The 25686-nt window shown below is 44.2% G+C and overlaps 1 protein-coding gene across 2 annotated transcripts in view; it reads right to left on the bottom strand.

Annotated features, from left to right (window-relative positions):
• Positions 1-339: 339 nt before the first annotated feature.
• Positions 340-25686, bottom strand: part of LOC128706697 (headcase protein) — a 92572-nt gene continuing 67225 nt past the window's right edge. For both annotated transcript variants that reach the window (XM_053801636.1, XM_053801637.1), the window contains 4 exons: positions 1946-2134; positions 1217-1305; positions 589-688; positions 340-513 (listed from right to left, as the gene is read on the bottom strand). In XM_053801636.1, the coding sequence (XP_053657611.1) occupies positions 340-513; positions 589-688; positions 1217-1305; positions 1946-2134 (552 nt within the window). The remainder of the gene's footprint in view (positions 514-588; positions 689-1216; positions 1306-1945; positions 2135-25686) is intronic.

Genomic DNA, 25686 nt, shown 5'->3' with positions numbered 1-25686 from the left:
GTTGTTAAGCTGTTGCTGGTGTGCGTTGTTGCCAAGGGTGGCAGCGGCCCGGCCACTGCCGACGCTGGAATCACCACAGTAAGAGGTCGAGAAGCCCGAATCGTTGCTTGTGCTGCTAATGTTGCTGATAGTGCTGCTGTTGCTGAGATGACGCAGTTCCTGAATGAACGAATTCATTGCTGCGGAATCGGCGGCTGCTTTATCAGCAAGAGCGCTCGTCGATACGGTGCACGAAGCGGACGATCCGCTGAACGGTGACTGTTGTTCCTGACGGCCGGTACTATCCGTCAGCGAGCCACTGTTTACACTCGACTTTGGTGATTCCAACGTGGCCTCATGTTATGGCCAGTGCTGGAAAAACTGCATCGGCTGCTTGGTGTAGCAGTAGCTCAGCGGCTTCACAAAGTGATTGTCCTGTGCCGAACAATACGGACACGACACGCTGTGGCTGTAGTCACTGTAGAAGTTCAGCCGTTGATTTGGAGACAGCATCATTTTGAAGCAGTTGTTACACTGTTTAAAATATCAGACGAAAAAAAACCATCAATTCAACAATACAGTGAAGCGATTAATTCGTGCAACGCTTACCTTCAAACGTTCCGTACAGCATGGCATAGCGGCGAAGATGTCATAAGAGTACATAGTTCCTAGAACAAGCGATGAACCGTCCCACTTATTTACACAGAATCTGTGAGAATAAAAAAAATGAATCGTAACAAATACAATTTAAAAATCATCAAAAAACAACGAAAGAATAGAAAAAAAGCAAACGAAAAGACGATCCATAATAACGGTTTGCAATTAAAAAATTAGCTTCATCAATCGTTTGCTACATGCAATGCATGCAATTAACGAAACAACCACTTGGGAAACCAATCAATCATCTCGGCGAAACCATCGGGCAACGATTTAATAACGTTGCTACAACAGGAAAACGCCGAAGCCGGCAACATTGCTCATGAATATTCGGGTTAATTGACCGTTCAGAACAAGAATTTCCATGAAATTAATTCACTGATAATCCATCGCACCCAGAAATGGAGACGCCTGGTTGACGCCATTACATATACCCCGGCATCGTTGGGGTAAATGTGCAGCTGGATCGTTTTTCGTTTACTTTACATCCTCTCGATTGGTTCTTTAACACCGCCCAGTTAGCATCGATTCTCATCAGCTTCTATAATACAAAAAAAACGGGGAGAAATTTTATATTTACCTGCACCGTACGACACGGTTTGGCTCGACGCCTTCCAAGCACGCCATGCAGACGGATGTCAGATATTGGACACGATTCTCGTACTTCACCTGTAGACAAGAAAGAACACCAACACAGTCATAACATGTCCTGACGATATTTATATTAGGTACAGCAATCTAATAAAGAAAGGTTCGGCCCGGTGCAAAGGAGCGTTCGATCCGGTGTAGTAACATTTGCATACCCGGTTGGATGGTAACACTTCTTGACACTTCCTTTCCGTTCGGCGTGTTGCGGAGAAGCGTTACGTACTTAATCGTTTATTAATTCATCGTATGGCACACAACCCCGTCCAAACAACAGGTCAGTCGTCTGGTTGTTCGCCTTTGTTCTTTTTGGAACCTGGAAGCTTCGGAGTTTCACCTTTACCACAGTGAATGGGGCGCGCGGAAGCGCAGCCGTAAATCATGTACTGCCCATTAAAGACCATCGCGAGTCGAACCGTACGATTTTGGGACGATGCGGTCATATGGTCATTCGTTGAATGCCTTGTACTTAAACGATAATTTCACAACCCAGACACAACGGATCCAGCGGAGGTTTGGAAAAGACTTTATCAAATTTGGGTCATCGGTGACATTGACATTTTGGTCTAGGAAGTCAGTTGTCCGCCATCCTGCCACGGGACCCCCGACCATTACTCTTTGGCAGACAGAAATAAATAGAAACCTGTAAGCATGGTGTACTCACCTCAATGCACCCTTTGTTGTGTTGTTTCGGGCTGAGAAAGAACGTTCCATCGACCAGGGGATAGCGGTCAAAGACTAGCATCGGTTCCTCGCAGAGCACACACGCAACGCGACTCTTATGCTGTGCGGCTAGCGAAGACAGAATAAACAGACGTGTTTCGTCGTTTCCGTGATTGCCTTCATCCTCGATCTATAACGAAGAGAAATAAAATACAGAAAATTAATTTCATTAACTCCACATAGGTATATAAAAGAGAAATCACTTAGTAGATTGTTAAGCTAAGAAGGAGAAAAATAATCGAAAGTCGTTAAACAAACTCTATTAAAAGTATTAATGTTGAAGCACCTCGCATTATTTGTTTGCCATCCTCATTCAAAATAAGTCATTGCAATTTTAGTACTTATACATTTCCGTTTCCCGTTTCTTCCTCATCGACGCTCAGGATCAAACAACATCGCTTTGAACACTCCAAGAGGTAGTTGGTAGCACACCGGCAAACAAAATGTCAAAAGCATTCCAAGAATCTATCACTTCTCGATGCATTTTTTCAAAACACTTCACAACCATTTCCTGGCCTTTTTGCAGTGCAAAGGGCAAAGAACGATTTTGCCGGAAAATCTGTTTTGGCTTGGCGGAAAAGATGTTGTAGAAAGTACATGGAAAGTTTTGCTTTCTTTGAAAGCGCATTGCCACCCCTCCGCGCATCGCCCGTACCACCGCGGGGGGTGGCACACGATCAAACTCAATGTGGAAAGTCATTTTTCATTAATACCTCTCGACCGTCTTCACGCGATCAGAGGTTTTTATCGAGCGCACAACGACCGTTCGAGCTTCTAAAGGAAAAAGATAAACAACTTTTACTAGCCCGGCAAAATTTTCATGAAAGCAAAGAGAAAACACTGTCGAGCATTTCCCACTGTTCTCATGATGCGCTCAAGAAGCTTTCACCTTCGGCGAGTCTTTGTGGTGCTGATGTTGGGCCCCGGGGCTTGTGGAAATAAATGCTTTCCGGGAGAAGTTTTATCCACCCTTGCACGACGGTGCCACTAGACGGGAGGAGGAACTATTCGAAAGGAAATTGAAATATCTCATTAAAATGCGTTTCCTTACTTAAGCGAAAAGCTGCTTTACGTGCAATGGCACCGACATGGAACGGTACGATGGTTCAATGGCATATGGCATTCGGACGGTGAAGCTGTTTCGCTGACTCTGAGCTCTGATAGATGACAACAGGGAACAACCAATGTCTGCTCCCCTGGGGAGGAGGCTAGTAGTTACCCAAAAGTAGACATCATAAAGGCATCAGCGGCTAGGCACTAAAAATTGAAGCGAAATGTCAACGAATCGGTAACAACACGCCTAGAACAAACCCGAAGGAGCTTGGAAACTTCGCCGAATGTTGACCCAGAAAAGTCGGCACCTTACAATGCAAGGACTCTATGGCAAGAGAGTGTGTAGAAAACACTCTCCAACAGACGTTTGGCATTTTTGTCTTACAAATGAATTGTCACGACATACCGTCATTAAGCCTGGCGCAGTCTGAAATCACATTGATGTCTCTTTGTTAGCTCTACTTAGTTCGGAATTCATGGACATTCCTCAGCGTAAGAGAGACTATCAATAAAAGCATAAATTGCGAGGTATTCTACCTATCGTCGATTTTGCTCCTGTACACTGCTGTCTGTTCTACACAATTTCAGGTAGTGTAGTAAAACTTTTTTTACAGAATCTCTCATAGATGTTTATAAGAAGTTATTTTCCTAAAGAGAGTGATTCTTGATACTAATTTACTAATGTAAATTCCCATAATTAGGTGTAGAAGTACATTAGCTAACCTACTCAGGGTTTGCTTTTTTGTCCACCTCTAGCTCCAGAGCTTGCGCTTTCATAATTCCACAGTGTCCACAATTTCCCAACAGAACGTCGTAACGAAAAGAAATTCAAGAACAAAACCATAGCACCAGCTACAAATCGAATTCGAAAAACTGTCATCTTCAGCGGAAAGTATTACACATTTTTATGTGTCTGGAATTTGTCGCACTTCTCGGTCGCAATACGATTCACACGCGCGTAGCCCACCGTACAGCGAAGAAAAAGCGGTTCTATAAGAAAGCTACATGAACAAAGGTTTTTCAGGTGCTGCTGGCAACATACCCAGAACACAACTGCATATGTAGACTTCCCCCATTGGTTATCCTTAAGCCGATCGATGCACCGTGAACGAAAAGTATCTTTATTTATTTATTTTCCCTGTTTCTGTTTGCTGTTCTGCTGCTGAGGGTATGCAATTGGGGAAATAAGATCTAGAAAAGACTCGAAGCAAAATAATGGAAGTGGGAGACAACGGAAACAACGCAACGGAAATGAAGCTAAAAGAAATACCATTTACACAACAAATGCGGATACGAAAGCCAACATTACTTCCTTGCGTTATCTTCAATCGGTATAAAAAATATGTATGAAACTGTACAGATAGCTTATGGAGTTCAAGTGGCAATGCCGGAGCCATTTATGAACTTTGTTCAAGTTGAACTAGAACGTGCGGAGAGATCTCTCACTTTTTCTAGAATCTTGTTCAAGAGGAAGCTGATTCTTTACGAAGCTCTTTTGACAAATACAGCGCAAACTTTGCAAATGTATGAATTGAGTAAGCTCTGGCAACACATTTACATTGAGAAATCCTCAACAAATCCGAGTTCAAATTAAAACGAATCTAAAAATGCTTCCGATTTTTCCATTTCAACCTGAAAATCTTGGATTACAGTAGGTAAAAATCTTTGACAAATTATAAACATTTTTGTTGCATTATGAAATACAAGAACAATTCGTACTGCTTAGTCAAGGGCACCGTTGAACAAAATTTGGATAAGTTTTTTGTTGTATTTTTCTAAGATTTAACTTTATCGCAGTAGAACATTCTGTCGTTTTATGCAGGATTTGTTTCACAGTCAGCAACACTTAGCTAAGCTCCACAACCAAACACACTGCATCGATTTTTATTTGGGGTACAATAATCTCACCGCTATCGAAAGATAAATAAACATCAAACTACAAGTACACACTTAGCCGGACAAACGAGTGCACACACAGCGCGAAAACAAAAAACCAAAATGGAAGGTTAATTTGCCTCTTAAGCTTAAAATTAAACGATTCCGAAATTTGATTATGGTGCACAGTTTCGAGGGGTTTACAGAAAGGAACATCCGAGCGGTACAAACAGTCCGTGCGCTCACGGTAAAACACAAACGCTGGTATCATTTTGCTCATTTCAACTACAATCACGCCTGCAGGATAAGCGAATGTACAAACCCTCGCCCAACTCCATTCGATGCAGTACACAAAGCACTTTCTATCAGCATAGACCGGTTCCGTTTCATTTTCCCTTGGCTGCACCACCACGAAAAGCTTCCTCCCTAGTGTAGGAGTTGCTTGCTCGTAGTGCCATCATTTTCCTTCCAAGAAAAAGATGCTGTACAGAGCAGCAGAGGATCCAACGATGCAGTGCAATATAGAACGGAAATGGAAATCAAGCGTAGGACAAACACCTGGGGCGGTGGTACACAATCGACAAGGCGTGGGGAAGTGAAAAGGAAAGGATAAATATTATTTTAAATTCTCGTCGAGCGCATTAAGCACCTGATCTTTTGCTTTACCTCACCACTCGCTCGCCATAGCTTCCCTTCTCTTTCAGGGAGTCAACAAACGAATTTTACCTTTTCTCTTCTATGGTTATTTTTCCTTCGCAAATCAGACATAACATTTTTCTTCCCATGGCGCAAAAAGGCGACAAAAGGAAAAGACGGAAAAACCGAAGAAATCTTATTCACCTGGCGCGTTTAAAATGCATTCGCAAAAGGAAAAAGCAACAGACCGAACGATACACGGGAGAGGGTGGGGTGGAGTGGTTGAAGGTGTAAATGCTGTAGCAGCTATTTAAATATTTTAAACTCATGCTATGCATTTTTAACGAGGTCCTTTTAAAACACTCCTGCCGGTGGTGGGAGACCTGGAGCATAAGAGTGCTGTGCTGGGGGGAAAATCCCGTCCCTCGTGTGCTTTGGCTGTGAGGCTGTGTTGTGCTCCGGTGGAACTGGTCGTTGTCTTCCGCCCGGATCAAGCTATCAAATGGCAGAGGGAAATGCACCACTCCCTCCCCTTTCGCCATCATACCACCCTTATCTTTGCTAGGGTTTATATATGGTTATCGGATTTTTCGGAGCAACGAAACCGATAAAATCGCTTAACCTTTGCCATTCTCACTCTTTTCTTTGTGGCTCTCTGTTCACGATGAACGAATGGCTTTTTTGGGGGGAGAGAGAAGCGTTGTGTTAGATTCAAGATACGGAAGCTCCAACACAAAACGACATTCATTCGACAGTAGTATAGTTCTCGGTCCACAGTCCAGCAACAGAAAGAACAGAAAATTCAGGAAATTTGTTCTGCTTCAGAAGATATGATTTTAACACTTAAATTGATGCTTAAAAACCACACTCGTTAAATATAACAACGAAATATGCATTACAGAAATGTTAGTATAATACAATGGGAAATCGTGAAGGTAATAAGACCCGAAAACTGAACAAGTTAACCACTCCTATTCAATTTGGAATATTACACATCGTTTCTACTACCGCACTTAAAAAAAAACCAAGAAGCAAATGTCTATACACATTTTCCAGTAGAATGGGAATAAATATATGCTATGCACCATAAAAATCATCATCAATGTCATCCCATTGTACTCCGCCTGATGGCATCCTGTTGCTTCTATTTTTCACCAGGAAAAAAAACAAACGACTGTAGCGTGAAGGATATTACTTGAACAAGACGTTCCTCTCTCTCTCCCGTTAGACTATCCATTTTCTTTTACTCAAACTATAAATTTCAGGAGCATCTGAAGACGTCACACACTCGACGTGCGCGCGCTATCGTGGTACATTTTTCAAAACGATCCCGCCAGCTCATTGTACAAAAGTCATCCTCTTTCCTCGGTGTGCAAGGAGAAAAAGAACTTTACTTGCCCAAACTAGTCCTTCTTAAAAAAAACTACGTAATACTTCTCAACCCTTCACTGGTTTGCGGGCGTGTATCCGTTGGCAGTACACATCTTTGCCATATTGTTACAACCGGCGGCAGGCTAGCTTTCAAGAGCCGATTTTCTTTTATGAAATGTGTGCTCCAACTTCTGTCCAACTTGCGTGACGACACATCGTGCGAATGGCACACACCAATGCCAAAGAACGCCGTCCGTACGACGTCGAGCACGAAACGGCAAGAGCAAACTAACACGAAAATGATAGTCATCATCGTGAGTTTTAGTACCATCTCTCACTCCGTTGTGGTGTGTGCTGGTGAAAAGCTAGACCAGAACACACGGTTTGGGCGCGCGTGAGGTATGGATGGTAAACCCCGCAAAACTAACCACAGTGTAAAATACCGATTTGAAAGTAGTGCTTGCCGAATCGCTTCGAGGGGTGGAAAAGTTTTATCTAGGGAACTACGCGCGTTTTTCCTGCGCGTGTAACTTGTTGAAGAAGCAAAGTCGTGTACCACACCACCACCAACCAGTTAGAAGCAGTGCTCACCACCGTATAGCCCCCGGACGCGTTCGTCAATGGGAAATCTTTGACGCTTCCCGGGAGAGCATCTGCTTCCACATTACCGTTTGAACTTTATTCATTCGTACGAGCTTGGTGGGGGGGGTGTGCAGTAGAGAAGATACTGATTTCGTCGATGATCCTATGATCGACCATTTTCCCTTCAATCTCATCATTTTCACTCCTCGTTGGGTTTCGATTAGAATAGAAGGAGCTTCTGGGAAGGACTTCTTTGACAATCATCCAGAAAAAGCTGCATGTGAAGAACGGTGACTGTAAAACTATCATCATGGGGAGCTTCATGCTTGAGCAACTCTCGCCTGGAAGCGGTATTTTCACACGATAAAACCAGTCAAGGGAATAGTGTAACATTGCTTTCGATGGAATATTTCACTCGGACGCCCATTTGCTGCCGTTTGAGCCCTAGGTTAAGATGCCAGCAGAAGTTAAGGCAATGCGGAGGAAAATCTCTATGCTCTGCTTGAAGGAGTTGATTAATAAAATCAATTCAATGCGGACTGAGCAAACAAGAATGGTACGACGAAAAAGATCATCCATGCAATCCTCAGGACATGGTATGAATCATTGAACGAAAGTTAAAATACAATCTGGAAGAGTGTTATTGCTTTAACAACGCCCGTCTCATTTTGTTGTAAGACGGTTTCGGTAAAAGAAATCCTTCTTCCGTTGGTAAGAAAAAAAAACAGATAAGAGAATATATTTTGCAGTTCCTTTTTACCACTACAAAAACTACACCCTTTTTGTGTTAAAAGAAACATTTCTCTTCCAGCCACACGCAGCTATAAGAAAAGCTTCCTCAATTATTTACGTCACCCAACATGGATACATATTTTTGTTGCTGCAAACTCCAATATCCTTGCCGTTGCACAGCAAGTAGTTTAGAGGATAAAGTTTGATAGTTGAAAATCACCACCCATGAATCGTAGTTTGAGTGTGTCTTGATAGCGAGACACCGAGAACACTCGGAACGGATTGATGGAACATCACGAAACGAAGCATCCGTCAAGCTTGATTGAAATAAGATTACCAACATTCGACGCCGGCTGCCGGATGTGCTCGAGAGTCTGGGAGTTTTTACACAGCCACTTGCCGGCGAAACTAAACACGCATTGACGTCCGACACAACCATGAGTCGAACAGATGAAGCAGCGTCTGGACAGTCAGATGTGCATCGATCAGGATATGCAATTGCACACACTGCAGTCATGTGTCAGCATGAGTGCGCGCACCATGCCAGTTCGATAGACGATGCTTTTCAAAAAACATGCAGCATTTTCAAGCATCACACTTCAACGGAATCGACACTGGCAGACACATTTTCTATGTACTTTTACTGTCTGCTGTCTATAGTGCAGTGCCTTTGTCAGTTTTATTCGATTCGTGTAGCTACACGGCAACAAAAAAAATACAATTGTGGAACTTCAGTTGTCTACCAAAAGCTGACATATTAAACCATCTTTAAGGGGTACCAACGCACTATCACAAATCATTCCAAACCCACTTTGAGACAAGCTTTTCGTCTTCGGATCACGCGTCGACAGCAAGCCTTCATGTATACACGGTAAAGCCACCGTCCGACGACAGTTAAAAATATGTGCGAGCTGTAACAAAGCACACTAACCAGCAAAAGAATAAACGATCACCATACTTTGGGCCAGAGTTCTTTGCGCTTGGGTTGAGAAGCGTGAGCAAAATTTTAAAAACCATAACCATCATAAAATGTGACACGAACGAACTCCTCTCACAGTCTTCTGCTTGACTGGAAGCATGCAGTGGTAGAGTTAGGACAAACCAAAAAAAAAACGGAAAACAAAATACAACTTCATAAATATATTAAACTTTGTCCTTCGTGGCAGGTTGGTTCGGTATCCAACCAAAGCCTTACAAATCCCATCGCTGACAAACCAGAAATATCAACTATAAGTTCCACGGTACCACCATCAGAAGACGGGACACGGGAGACGAAAGACGTAAAACATTTGCGTAAAGTTATCTGATCCTTTCGTTTTCGCACGGCCGCAATGTACAGAACTGACAGTGCAGACACAATTTATGAAACGAAGCTACTTTAAATGCGCAACTGCAATTAAATCATTCTCTTGCAAGGCTTGGAAGTAAAAATAATCCAACCCTTAAAAATACATCAGCAACTCCTTCCAAACGTCATACACACTCAGTAAACAAGAGTAATCGCATATTCCATGTTATGATCGAGAATTTGAAACTTATTCTTCCAGTTTTTTTTGTTCTTTCCGTAAAGCTTTTATGTCACTCAATTTTCATACAAACAACTTTTTTGAGCTAACCATTTTGCAACATGCTTTCACAACCATTCGCACGGCTAACCGCACGCATCTCGGAAATCGGGTTCCATTTTAATGTGCATTTAATGTGATAGGACTGTCCAATGGCGTCGTCATGTTGCCGCACGATCGCTTCCCAGCAACTGTCACCCTCTGTCATCGTTTGCATAGGGGTTGGGCAGTTTATACTGGCGATGGCGATAAAAGGCCATCTCCACCATCACATCCATTTCGTACAGGCGACGCACATGCAGCAATCCTTCCCCCGAATGCTGTTTATCGGTCCTGTCGGAAGGATCCTGATGTGCATTTAAACGAGCAGCATTACGCTTCCGACGTCTATTCACAGTGTTTCTCATCTTTATCGGGGTGTGTTTTTCTCCTCTCCATTCTACAAATGTGAGCTGGTTAACCTCAGCCCTTTTTTCCATCTCGCTTACGTCGCATTACACTTCATGCCCGAGGAAAGAGATAAGGATTAAAAAAAGAGGTTCACAATTTTCCACCTCGATAGTGCGCGCAGCCCGAGGGTGGATGCAGAAAGCGAAGGAAAAAATACCCCCAAACGGTTGATCGTGTGATGGAGACGCCTGGTGATTCACAGTTGATGAATTCAAATGACACTGTTTAGGGCGCACCACCACAAACCACCAAACCATGGTGTGGCACTGGTTCACACAGCTTACACCAAACTATTGCTAGATAATCGTAATTTGTTTCCATTCCGTCATTTTCCCGAGACCCGAGGGGTTGAACACCTTGACGTAACTGAGCGACGGTACGATACGATGAGGTGACGATTGAATAATATTTAAATCAAAATGCAAATGGTGGCTCTCTCGGTGTGACACTAGCCCCATCAGCTTCATCCGCAAATATGAACAGCAGCACCGTTGGGGGTTTTCGAAGCATGATGTTGCGCGCCTTCACAGCACGATGATGCACACCAGCGAGTATGAAATGCTGAACAATGCAAGTGCATTCACTTTAACTCGATCCACCCCTGCAACAGGGGAATAATATGGTGATGAATATAGCAGCTTGTGCATATAATTGAATGAGGAAAAATTTCACTTTCCTAACTTAATCATCAATTATGACGGAGTTCATTGAAGCTGCTCGTGCAACTCTACTTCACACTCCCCTTATTCGCAGGACGATGCCCTGGCACTGGGGGGTAAAATTGAATCAAGGAAGGAAACATCACACCATGCTGGTGTTGCTTGTCAATATTGACTCAACCAGGAAGCAGTTCCCGGGACAAGCATAACCGTCTCTACACTTGTCCACCACCTGCTCCGACTCCTTCAGTGCTCTAATCGATCAAAAGAAGCACTTTGTCTAGCTATTGTTTCTCTTCATTCCGCGTGGCAGCCTCACTATACTAATGCGAGGGAGGTGAACCGGAAGCCGTTGCCGATTAAAAGCAAACACACGCGCACTCTTAGCAACGAACGCACCCACAGTAGCTTAAATTATTTTCCCTCCGGTCTGATTTAGGACCTGTTTCATTATCAATCTGCACTCACTCTCCACAATCAAATACCTCTCGATGCTCTTTGTTGTATTCAATGCAATCGAAATGGTTGGTTCGAAGATTTCCAACCCCACAAACCGTTGTCCACGGTGGTAATGGTGTCGATAATTTATTACAAACTACCACAGCGCCACCGCCATCACACGCGTGCATCCACAAGACACGATTGAAGACAATATATCACTTTTCCCTTGCGTACACACGTTTGCCAAACGGACCACACGTACATAGGGCCCCCCCTCTCCCCCATTGTCTGAGCAGAAGAACAGAGAATTCCAATCCATATCCTGGGCTGGACACGATATCGAAGAAAAGCGTAGTAAATTAAATCACGACTGCCATCATCAAAGTATCACCGCGTTCGATTGTTCCCAATTCGCGATGGATTCTTCCTCGTGCTCGTTGCTTCTTGACGGGCAACATGAACAAGGAACGTTCATTGAAACAAATTGTGTACATTCATCCCACCGCACCACTGCCAGGGCGAGAAGATGAGTTGATTTTGGCGTATTATCTTTATTACTTTCTCTCTCTCCCCCTGCAATCGCAATCCCCGCCACACTCCGGCAACTGACTTCGGTAAACATACCTGACGGAGGAAATGAAGAAGTCGCTCTAGTCGAGCTCCAAGTCGGCTAAGCAGAGCTCACCTGATACACCCGCGGAGAGTGATCGGCTTCGTTTCAATGGATAGGTAAACACACGGCCAGCCACAAAAACCACAACGCCCATGGTTGTATTCTAATCAGAGGGCAAAGACCATCATCCACGCATAAGCCTCTACGTACCTCCTCCTTCCGAAGGGAAAACACTCCTTCGCCACGGTTCGCTGGTAAGTGCGAACGTTGATGAGCGCAAAATCAACAATCTAAATCCCAACCACTCCCCGACGGCAGCCAATGCCACACACCACTGGGCTTTACTTTAATCGAATCGATCGGAAGCGGGAAAATTTCATGCACGTCGCATTCCAATCGACTACGTGTCCTTTCCCATTCGCCACCACCACCTCGAAGGAAGGGAAAAATGAAATAAAATGCAAATACGCCACAGGACAATGTTCTTATTAGCATGATTATTTTCACCGTTTCAATATCCTTTGCCACCGAGGAAACGGAAGATCGAAGCCAATGGTGTAACGGAGCGAGAGCTCGCGGTTCCCCCCTTATCGCAATGTAGATTATTCAAGTGCAATCGAACGTGCGCTGATAACGAGACGACAATGATATGAAAGCGCTAGTGTTTGATTAGCATGATGATGAGAAAGGGGAGGTTTTGATTATAAATCGTAACCGAGTGTCATGCTTCTCTTTTTCCCAGTTTGTGCAATTACAATCAAATGTACAGGTGTTGCATTGCCAATGCGAAGTACATAATTCTAATCATAATATACAGCAAATTGTTTAAAAAATGGAAAAAATGATGACGATGAATTCCACTGTTAACCTTGGCGGCAATTACTTGAGAGAAAAGAATTTGCTTCTGAAATAATATAAGAGTTTCTTTGTATATTAATACTTAAACTTTTCGCGAACTTCAAGGATCGTCTTTTACTTCAGAACTATACCTGAGGTAAACTTCTAAAGCTGAATTCTTCAACAAATTGGTTAATGTACCAACGCTAAATTTACATTCATGAGAACAACCGGATACTTTAAAAATATTCATCGCACCCAAACGTGGCCGACCACACGGTGGAAAATGCAAAACACCATCAACATATCAACACCGAATGCTAAGTTTCTCATATACGCGCTCATCCTTCTCTCTTTTTCTTGGTCGGTTAGTTCCTTATTCAAAGCCACACCAGGCAACACAAAAAAAAACCGCAACAGTCGGGTCGAAAATGTTGCTCAAATATTCATAACAACCAGAGGGAGGCGTGCGCCGCAATATGCCGGCAGAGCTGCTATGTAAAGGATTTTAACATCCGCGGGATTCCATGCATACACACACTTGCTACGAACCGAATGTATTGCTCCTCCACCGGCTTAGTAGCAAATTCATTTTACATCCAGACGAAGCTCAAAAACCTGAAGAACAAACGGGCTAAAAATATAAGTTACCAAAAAGGAAACAATATTTTCACGATCAATCTGAAAAGAGCATGTCGTAAAACGGCGCAAAGCGAGATGGGTTTGCCGTTGGAAATCAAACCGGGAAAAGCCATCTCCACACAGGTGTCATAAACCAAACAACCCCTCGATTTGGTGGTGTCCGGAGGGGCTCGTTGATTTGGTGCAATCATTTGCACATCATTGATATTCGCGACGCACCAGACATCAACCGGAGCCGTGCGGATTGCAACGTGACAGTGGTAAAATTTATAACCCTCACGTTTTGGCTCACTGGAATTGGTGGGCACGCTAAAGAGCGACAGAAAAAGGACAAAAATTGGTTGTATTTGAATTTAGTTTATTCGTCCATGCATCGTATAAGTTTTGCCACGTGAAGGTGAGTTCGATTAAAATTCGTCTGTATAGCAATATTTAATCTTTAATGCTAATAAGGAATTTTCTGTGACGTTATAACAAACACCATTAAAACGATGGCCCCATGAATATCTTAATGAATTTATATCTCCCCCTCTTCACTACACTGTTTGAGGCAACGTACGAACACAAAACTGGTTTCACCTTTACGTTCCAACAATTTCACCCACTATCGATCGCCATATGCCTCATATCGTCAACCTAGCACCGCGAAACATTATTCAAGCGTAAAACATTTAATAATACATATTCACCCGTGTCCATGGTTGTGATGATAGTGTGCTAATTAAATTTGATTTCCCACTAACGAGGCACCTTGTGTCTTGTAGTGGTGGCGGCAATAGTGCACACTAAAGCGTCCGCTACCTTCATTAGCAATAACTCACCCCGGATTGCATACCTTTCAGGCGCACACCACCAACACATCACCGGGATGCGCGACGGTTTCGGGTGCGTTATTCGCCGTGCATTCCTGCATCAGATGCATTATAATGGTGCAACCTCCGTTATTTATCGCACCCGAGCGAACTTCACATACCGGAGTGCTGCTCTTTGCTACCCGTAGCTGCAGAGAAGAGGAAACATTCCGGAAACGCTTGTAGAAAAATTAAATTTATCTCCCATCTCTCGCCTGTAATACGATGTCCGCACCACATTGTGGGAGTGATGCACCGCCTTTGAGGGGGTTAGAGACTCCGAAGTGAATCCCCACACTTTATGTTTTACAATATTTCGACGTTTATGAGCGGTTGTCATGCCATTCTTCCGCGCGCGTTTGCCCCGGGTGTCAGCTAACTTCCGAACTTCAGTCTTGCGGTGGTACGAGGAAACAAAGAATGCAGCAACGGAGCGGCGGATGAGGTAGATGAATTGTAGGTTGACGTTATTAAAATGTGATAACAAACTACTTTTACTCTCGACGAGGTACTTCAAATCGTTGAATGTTTTAACCAGCGCGTCGTAGCAGCTTTGCTGCTCCTTTGTCTTTGACGACACGATGGCGACTCCCCGCGCTCATCCTTCGCTCGTCGACAGATAACAAGTCAAAACTTCCACTATGAGTGAAACCTGTCTCCCACCCAGACCTCTTTCCACAACCCCACGTCCTGCTATACGTCTCTGTTGGGTAGGAAATCGGTCGAACGCCCTTAGACGGCGGTACACAAACAAAGCGAAACAACAGCGAAACCTCACTTTGCTTGGCGCCCGCGTGTGGTGTGGCTGAAGTGTTCCTGTGCTGCCGCTCTCTAGCACACCCTGGGAGCAAATATCTCACCAGCATAATACACACCATCCCCTATTCCACCACCTCCATCCGGTTCTGGCCACCATGCCACCGGGCGGCAGGGAGTGAAGCGCACTCGAGAAGTTAGCATCCTTTTGGGAGTGTTTTACCGCTTCACTTTCCAGTTCATTTTCATTATCGCCCTAACCCAAAGGCGTGCGACCTCATCGTTTTGAAGCCTTCACAGAGCGGTTGCTGGGTGGTCTCTTGCTGTATCGTCGTTGTCCTTACGGAAAGAGAGTCCCGCCGCCGGTTACCGTTGAAAGATCTTTTTTTCATTTTTGCAACAACAACGACAGCAAAAAAATGTATGGAAATATCCACAAAAAAGACAAAGAGCAGAAACCCAAAGAAGTATCCCAAACACACAAGTGCAGTTAATTGCAGACAAGATCACACACCGATAAACGCAAAAAAAGCTCGCAGATATACATACAGACACAGGCCACACGCATTTTCCCGCTCGACCGCAGAGCGCACACGACGACAAGACACGGAAGACGAAGTGATGTGGTATTATTTATGAGACTTTTCGCCGGCGTGTTCCAAAAAGGGTTGCCACCGTCACCCGCCGGCGGGAAAAGTTAGTCTAACTCCATGTCCTCACGGCCCCACGCTCTACTCGCGCTGATCCTCCCCCCCGCGGCATAAGGTCGAAGGGTAATGGCTCCACTTCTGCCGGAGGTGGAGACTGAAAAATTTCGAATACCACAACACCGTGCATATGCACACGTTTTTACCATTCATTCTAAATACCTGCCTTGACACTTCACTTTATCGTGTCTACCTTCGGGTTTGTTGCATGACCGCTGTTTCACACCGATCGTGCTTCGCCCTTTCGGTGGACAAACAAGAATTCGGGAGACGAAACAGAGGCGATGAATGGTAAAGTGAGCTAATGAAATTATGAGTTTGATGTTAAAATTCATAGGGTGCAATGAATGGAATGGGAAATAATTTGTTAGAAAAGGTCATTTGAGTACTAAAATTAAATTCTATTTCCAATTTATCGTTGCTGGCAACACTATAGTATTGATTTTTCATCAATTAGAAGTTATCGTAACAGGCTGTCTTTTTTAATAACAACGCTTGAAGTGACAACCCACAAAACAACTGATTTTAAGATAAAAAAAAGCAAATTTAATACGTAAATGCAACATTAACATATTCAAAGCATAAATTGGAATAATCAACTTTTATTCGTCTGTGAAATGGATTAAAAAAGTAATTTTCCAACTCGACCGAACGGGAAATCAAGCGTTACAAAACACCCAAAATGTGCCCCTTCGGAAGCGAACGATGACGGAGAAAAGACGTATAACAAATTAAAACACCTACCCACATAAAGATCATTTTTACCTTCACGAAAAGCACACACAAAACGGAAAACCAACTTCACACGCTGGTGCCTCCGTCGCTTCCCTTTTCCCAAGGCTGTACTTGTCACAAACCAACTTCTTCATGCGGGATATGCGCGTGTGCATCATAGCATTACGAAGTGATGTGATAAGAACATCATTTTCGGAAAATATGTTTTTTCACGCTTTCTCACCCAACCTCCACGAACTGTCTACCGCAAGATTACCAACAGTCGTCGTCTATTTCCGTCACCAACCATACATACCAGCAGCACAATATTCCTTCAACTGCTGCGTAAAAAAAATAGCGTAAGCAACACTAACAAGGATGAAAAAGGAGGAACGACGCCGCAGGATACATTACTTTCCATAACAAATAGATATGATACGAGACGATATGGTTGCAGTCGTACACAGACAGGACGAGATCGGTACACGTACCTCCGCGGGCGGAATTGAGTGCGATGATCAGGCACTATACAGGATCAACAGTCCGATAACGACGGCAAGGACGTGAAAGTACCCGGACAGGACAGGTGTTGTAGTGCAGTACGCACACGAACTCTTGATAGCAATAACAAAGATAGCGAAGATCCACACACGCTCCCTTCGCTAGCCAAACGAAGCCAAAGCACCCGGGGTCCTGTGTTCGTCGATGGGGAATTTATCACCACGCGTGCTCAGTGTGGCAGCATATAGAGTGAAAACGGAACTGTTGAATGATTTTTCGCAAGGAACCGCACACCAATGAGCAAAGGAGAAGCTGTTACGGTCCGAACATGTCCAATGGGAAGAATTCGCCCAACAAACACACACATCGGTGAACGACATCCACACGAAAGACAATAACGATTATTGAGTACGGTTGATGCTGATGACGATGTTATTGAAAGTAAAGTTTCCTACCGGCACTCGCTGCTGGGCCAGGACTGCCCTGGCAGGGCACGAATAGCACGGTGAATAGCGAACGGCAAACAGAGCGAACGAACGTTCGCTTTTGTTTGAACGTGATTACTGGATGTGGACATCGAGTGCGCCTGCAGGGTAGGCAACACGCACGACAAAACTGAAAGCCAGACGATTTGTGAGCTTGCAAGCTAAATGCGTACCAAGTTTCAGTGTAATCTCGAATATATGCGGCGAATGATAAACTAAATTGTAATGGAATACATGCACAATGGTTAGAGAACTAATATCTACCATTTAATAATAGTTATCTATGCGTTTTTGGAAAATATATTAAAGAAAATTTACCCACTTCCTGCGATGCAGTTCCGGAATTACATAAGTCTTAGTGGTTTCATCAATGACTTGCACATAAAAATCGCTATGAAATCGCTACATAACAAAACATATTTCGTATTACTCAGCAAAATATTGACCTCCCAGCCAGCTTCCACAGCCATACTTTACGTTATCCACCTTCACCGCGCGCGTTGTGTTCCCTGTCTGTCGCATCCGGCGACATATATGACACCGAAACAATCTAATAAACTAAATTCTTATGAGGCACCGTAATTACAAATGGCATCTGACAACCAAGCGTTTGTTCGCTCGCCAAGGTTCCAGTAGTTCCGGGGACGGGAACAATCATCTTCGTAACTTTTCTCGAAGAAAAAAGAAATCTTCACACCACCCACACTCCATTTCGGTGTTTCCTATATACTAAACGCCACCAACCGATGGAAAAGCGTCACATCCAGCTGTGGCCCACAAAGGACTTCACCCATCGTCGTCGGGGAAAGCTATGCGCTGTTTCGTGTCCGTGCTTTTCTTACCCTACCCTTTCCATCCCCTCCAGCCACCTTCTTTTCTGCGCTCTGTATAATCTCTCAGCAATGATGAATGACAGAAAACCGAACACCTACAGCTTTCGAAAACGAACCCAGACACCGTTCAGACGTTGTTGGGGGGAGCCGCCACCATTCGTCGCCTTGTTTCCTACTCCTCCTTCTCTTGGCCCGCACAACATACCAGAACCGGAAGAGTGAAACCACCCGCGCAACACCGAAGTAAAAGAGAAAGATTTCCGGGATTTTCTACACGATGACGCCCGCGCTCCCTCTTTTGCCGATGGAGCTTCCCATTTCCTGGGGCGAGAGAGAGAGAGTGTGTATTGCACATTTGCTCCTCCAAAGCTGCTCACTCTCCAACCGAAGGATATTGTGCGGACAAGGTACAATGCGAAACGAGGTCAAAAACCTTCGCCAAATATAACGTTATTAGGAACCGAGCATGGTTGGAGCGCGAACGAGAGTCTTCTTCGTTCCTTGTTCCGGGTCGGTAAATAGTGCCGCACCCGCTCGCATAGAACCTTCTTTCCCGAGACGTCTGCGTCTGGTGGTCCATGCTGACGACCCCACACAACCCTGCGCGCGCTCTGGCGCATATTTTCCGCCTAACTCTCCCGCACACCACCATTCATTGGTTCTCGTTGTGGGTGGTTTTTTTGTGGAAAAATCGCATTCGGTGGGAAAACAGCTTGGCGTTGGAAAATGCTACGACATGTACGTGGCTGTGTGTGTGAGTGTGCACGCTTTGTGCTTCGTCATCGTCTACCGAAAGCCAGCCAACCGAGCTTTTTTTTTCTTCTCATGTATTGCACGCCTTACTGCTGCTGTCGCTTGTTTCGTAGTGTAGTTGTATTCCATCTTCAATACGAAGCTTTTCGGTGTCGATCATTTTTCATTTCCCGTTTCCGGTATACAGCGAACTTGAAAATTTCTAGTTCCCGGTTTCACCTTTGTCTGCATAAAGTACAAAAACACAACTAACAAGTATTATTTCTGCAAAGGATGAAAAATGATTCTGAATGCACCCGGGAAAAGGATTTTACACGGAGCTATACTCAGAAATACAATGTTTTGAAAGTGTATTTGTAACAAGTTAATTTAACAACAAAAATTCGAGATATTTAATATAGTATACCAGCCGCCAGGTCTTATTGCAGTCGAGAACCAAATCATCTTATGTGGAAATATCATTTACCTAAAAATAGAAGGAGAAAAAAAAACACTCAATTAGTTGCGAATTTCCAACATGTGAAATTGTTACAATATTACTTCACATAACATACACAAAATTTTTCATACACTGTTAACAAACAACAACAACAAAAAACAAATAATAAGATCGTATTCTCTGCTGCGTTTCACGCACGGATAAGCGCCGTTTGTGTTCCGCTCGCTTGTTTTGTTCGTTTTGCATTTGCAATTTAAATTCAAATCCAATCCAATGCGCTCCAAAGCACAAGAACAACCATTTCTGTCAACGTTTGCAAAGTCTGGTAAAGAAACTTTATCGTCTCGAGCCCTCCCCTTCCCCGCACAACGCTATAGAGAGAGAGAGAGAGAAAGTGGGAGCTCCCCTTGCCCCACCGTAAAACAAAAGCTAACCGGAATAAGAAAACGGAAATCCATTAAAGTTGTGATTGATTAAATTCATTACGAAGGTCGCGTCCTTTCCAAACTCCCCGCCAATTCGCTACCCCTGTAAGGTTCTCTCGATATCTCCCTTCGTCGGATAAATAAACGTCAAACTTGCTTCGTCAGAGCATGGAAAACAACGCGCCAAACGTAATTAAACAAAACGTCAGCCCAACAAAAAAAAAAAACAAGCGCCACCCTCACGAAGCCACCGGTAGAACAATTCTCCACTTCCCCTCTCAAATTTTTGTCGCTGCCAAAGCCAATGACCAAAAGAAGATTGAGCTGTTAAAAAACGGCGGCTGCTGGTTGTGAGAGGAGTTGTTGGAATAAGACTGCGAGGAAAATCCTAAAACCTCTTAAAATCACAAGACAGACCGAGACGGAAAGCTTTCGCGCTTTGTAAAATCTGCCCTGCTGTGCCGAGCGCTGGCCATGTCGAGTGTTATCGCTTAATCCGCACCATACCACCCCCAAAAAACGCGAATGAAAAGCTGCTTCTCGCGGTCAATCGCTGCACAGCCACAAATATCCGCAAAGCACGGTACTAAAATTCACGCGCTCTGACATTGACATTGCCACCTTTCGTAACTTGATAGGCCGTCGGCGCCACCATCGCCTCCCGTTCCACCCAATCCAACCCAAACGCCGCATGGCTGCCTGCTGTTGCTGCTGCGGTGGTAAAGTGGTGACTTTTTGTGGCTTTTTTACGAAAAAGCGCCGCCTGCAGAATAACCACCACCAGCTTATCTTGGCACCATCATCCATCTACCGCAAAATTGTGGTGGCTTTGGGGAGGATGTCTCCGGGGGATGAGTTGGCAGGTGACTGGCGAGACTCGAAAGAAAAACAGCTGTTTTGTTTACTTTTCATTAAAACCGATTTTCGCCGAGCAGTATTTCGTGATCGTGATGAGTGAATTGCGCCACAGAAGGAACCAAGTACAAAAACTTGCGCGACAGACAGCACCCACCGGTGTAGACGGGGGGGGGTGCAGACAGGTCGTGTCAGCTACTGCCTAAGGATGCTTCGGTTTTCCTCCCGGGGGGATGAGGACATTGTTTGCTTTACCGCGAGAGTCAAAGCGTGGTGACGGTGGATGGAAACTCAAAGTTTCTGTTGTGTTTAAAAATCAAGTATAAACCGTAGAAGAGATGGTCATTAAAATAAAAAAAAACTGTGTTCCGTAACCAAAATCAATGTAAAAAATTAAACATATAACATAAGATTACCATTACATTCAATTGACTCTCTCTTTCTCTCTTCTTGGCGTAACGAAAATCATCTAGGCCTGCTATTTCTGTCTGACAAGACTTAATTTTCCTTAACACAAGGGATTGGTTCATATGAGATTTTGGACCGGTCCTGTCGTGTGCAGACCGACGCCATTACCATCACGCCACCGGCCGCCCCTTCTAATTGCTAATTAGATATTTTTATGGAGAAAAATCAAAACCAAGCTTACATAAAACCAATGTAAATACATACATTCAACAATTAGGTGTGTAAATAAAAAATAAAAATTCCCCTCACGTTGTAAAACCAACCACCGCACTGTGAGAAACATACCGGTTTCAATTAAAAGTTATAAATTTTTATTTCATTCGCCAACTTTTACATTCATCCAGCGTCATAAGGACAAACCGTGCATTGATTGCCCCCTCTCTCGGTGTACTTTTTAATGGAAGCGGGTGGAATCGGATGGGATTGGAGAGCGCAGGTGGTGAGGGATGTGTTTAATGAACTTCGAACTATGGCCAATTTGCAATTCCCTAAGGTTAAGGACTGTATTGATCTCGTCGGCATAGAATCCTTCGCAGGCGAGGAACGACAACGAAACTTCAACAATTTTCTTTCTTGAAATTTCAGTTGTGACAAAAAAAACATTACACCAAAGCACAAATTAACGAATCAGCTGATGGTGTGTTAAAAAAATAACGACAGTAGAGTAGAGTAGGTAAGCTTGTAAGAAATCGTGCTACTGTAAAAGGCTCCTCCTGTGGTCTCTCGCCGACTTGGTCTGTTGGAAGAAAACTTTTCCCGCGTAAAGCGAACATTCCCGGGTGATGGTGGTTTGTGGTGGGTTCGGCTAAACGGATTTGCTTAATCAAGTATTAATGAGCTGTAAAATATGATTCTGATAAATGCACAGCGCCGAAGCGGAGAAGTGCCCGGAAGGCAACCAGAATTTCGATGGTATTCGGAAAACGGAACGAAACCGACCCGGGCACGAAATTTTCATGACGTGTAGATTTCAACACCGGTGAGCAGAAAAAAACTGCTGATTAGCTGATATCAATTTTTATGTTGCGTATAAAATTTGCCGGCTCATTGCCGGAGCGCAACCGTTGCGACCTGCGAAAGTGGGGTTTTGTGTGCGGGTGGGCTATTTATCGCTTTCATGACTTGTTCCAAAAACTGAAATAAAAAGCTCACTGTCGGTTGTCAACTTCTTGCTGTGTAGTGGGCGAACATGCCTTCAAACCAAAATTTTTAATCGTAACATTCTGTTTTTCGTGACATCGAAACCACATCGATACTCATTTGAGACAATTTATCACACCATGTTTTCCTATTTCCTTCAACGGCACAATTAGCCGTTTCATGGTTCACATCGAACCCCGCCGCCAGATGCCTCCTTTTGCACGCTTCCACTAATGATGATATAATTTCTAAAACATTATCCACCCTCCGAAAAAAAACATTTCCAGGCTGTGCCTGTTGGGGAAATATGTACGAACCAGACCATGACGACACGGCGATCGGCAGAGATGAAGGACGAAGTTGTGTGAGAAAAGGTGAAAAAATGTGATTAAGGTGTCTGGCTACCTACCATCACACACACCCATCTGTCGAGCGCAAAAAGCTCCAACCGAAGTTGCCACTCTTTCGATTGCATCGACAAGAAAGGTCCTTGACGCTCTTCCTTCTGTTTTCAACCACACCACGTGATCTCGTTCTCATTGCTTGGAATGGGCGGGTTGGTGGTTGTGCAGCCTTGTTTAGAGCGTTATTTTAAACAATCGTTCGGAGCACATCTTCATCACTCAACCCCTCAACGCGACCAACAAAGATCCACATGCATAAACACGCATGGGAAATGGTTTAGGAAAAATGGCCAAACTCTACGAAGAACGGGGTTAAAACTCAGGGTCATCCCAAGCCTTCCACCGTATGATGTGCGTGTGTGTGTCTGCGGGTATATATATGAGCTCCGGGTGCTTGTCATTAATAAATCCTTTATCATACTTTCCTTCAAGGACCCCCGGATGGAAGAAACGCTTTCAACTTTTCAAACTTTCATGGAGATACACACCACCCTTTTGCCTATGCGAACGGCACCGGCCACCCATTTGTGGAGCTGTGGAAAAAGGATGTTTTGCCCCTTGGCGCACAAGAAACAGACATCCTCGTTCCGCTCGTGAACGAGTGCCGGAGGTTGTGATCGTCAACGGTGTGGAGGAAAGGAGATGGCGCTGGGGGCCACCACTCGCCACCATCTTGCGAAAGACGATCTCATTTAGACTGTAATCACGAAAGTATAAATCACCGATTCGAGCGAGCCCTGGCGGTATACCCAACCCGGCCCATTTCGGTCTGCCCTCCACTCCAATGTGGGGGCGTCATCGACGATGATTCTATTGCTATGGTACGTTTTTCCGGCAGGAGGACAAAAAAAAGACCACCCCCGAAAAAAGGTGTCCGGGAACCTGAAACTGAAACCGAAATTTGCCATTGCCAGCTGTGCGCGCGTCCTGACGATGCCGGAGCAATAAATTTTCAACACCCCATTAATCCATCGGAATGGAATTGGAGAGGAATTGGTGGACCATCAGAGCGCACACCAGGACGAAAGAGTATATATGTGTGTGTGTACGTATGTCTGCGTATATCTTATTCAGACGAAAAATTCCACCAAGTTCTTTGGTCTGCTTCGATGGCAGGACAGAAAAAGGGAAATACTCCACTCCACCCAGACCAAGGGAGGGAGAGCCTTGGTAACGGATGGAAAACTCGGCAAACGATCATTAACCGACCCCCGGGTAAACTCACGCCGGTCAATACAAATCCAGGCGTGCCCCATCCGGGGGTAAGTGGCGGTTCTTCCGTTTTACCATCATAAAGCTTTCATCTGCCTGTTTTAGGTTTGCTCTCTTTTTCCGACATCCGTAAGGCTATCAGCAGGGATAACATAAGGCTCATAAGGACGGGACAGACCTTCACAGACAGACTTCTGTCGAGGGTTGCAGGAAATGACATGATATGGCGCATTTTTTCCCCCGAACGTGCTTCAAGGTAAATGACCTTCATTTTGTTTCGATTCAATTATGACGACGCGAGGGAAATAAGTGTGTGTCTGTGGTGGAAAACTAACCAATACCAACAATCATTTAATAAATATTAAACACCAACATTTAAACACATTAAACCCGGGAAGCGTAGAGTAATTGAAGCACATTTGAGCAACCGATTCCCTGTGTCTAATACTCACTGGAGTTTGCAAACACATTCCAATGACGGCATGGAACGAATTACGGAAATCAATTAGCTATGAATAAATTGTTTCCAGCCGTTTACCAAACAATTCTAGCTGCATTATCTGCACACCTGAACACCTCTTCGCCGCCTACGAAGAAACCAACGCCAAAAATCAAACACACAACTTGCATCACACCGCCAGAAGAAGCAGAATTCAAGAATTAGCGTCCATTAGCAGCTTCCCGTAATGGCGCGGTCGTAACAATTGACTTGATGTAATTGTCATCCATTTCGTCATGGACACTAAAAACAATTGGGAATGCTTTTAGCCACACCAAATGACACATATTATAGCAGCTCGACGACCTGCCGAAACTGGTACTGGGACACCGAACGATTTAATTATCCATCTGGCGCAGCACACACACACTAGTGAGTGCGCACTTTTCCGAGTCAACTTTGCAATATGTCGAAGGGCTCTTCTTGTGTGTGTGTGTGTTTGTGTTCCCTACCCTACATGCAGTGTAGAATTCATCGCCAACTAGAACGAATTCTCAACAGAATAATGTACAATTTTCTGATTTTATGACGCTTAGACGACGTGGAACGTGATTATCCAAGAAAAAACAAACAAGCGACAGGTATCGTTCGAAAGAAGAATATGCTTCGGTGGGGAGAAAATTGTAATCGTTTTTTTTTACTGCATCCTCTTCGGCATGACGATTCGCTCCTGCTAATGCTCCACTAAACTCACCATTCTCGTCAAGAGGTATTTTGGTCAATTGCATTCAAAGGCATCCTAGCGCTTTCTTTGTCTCGAAATTCACGGAGTCTGTAGGTAATTGAATTTATTCATCCGGAACTAACGGTCAAACAAGCGCAGGAGATTTACCAACCAGCACAGGCACAGCCAGTAGCATTTTACCTCCGCTCGGATTAATAGTTATTGTAATAGTGCACGGGAAAAACTCCCGGTCCAGGTGTGCTACAACACCAAACCGACGGATGGAGAACACTAGCGAAGAGATGATTTCATTAAAACTCACATCCAAAATAGGAAAGACCAAGCAGTGGGTGGAAAAAAAAAACTCACTCCCGTCAATGGATACATCAACTGGCAGACCAGGGAAATGTAAAGAACATCCTCCTCTAGCGTCGTTCACTGTTTGTTTATTGAACAAAATTGCAGACATTTTAAAATAAAAAAATACTAAAAGGAAAATAGAACACAACAGACGGGGCAC

This window comes from Anopheles marshallii, chromosome 2 (genome assembly GCF_943734725.1).
Source record: "Anopheles marshallii chromosome 2, idAnoMarsDA_429_01, whole genome shotgun sequence".
NCBI lineage: Eukaryota > Metazoa > Arthropoda > Insecta > Diptera > Culicidae > Anopheles > Anopheles marshallii.
Note: the sequence above shows the minus strand (reverse complement) of the source record. Positions and strands in the feature narration are given on the sequence as shown.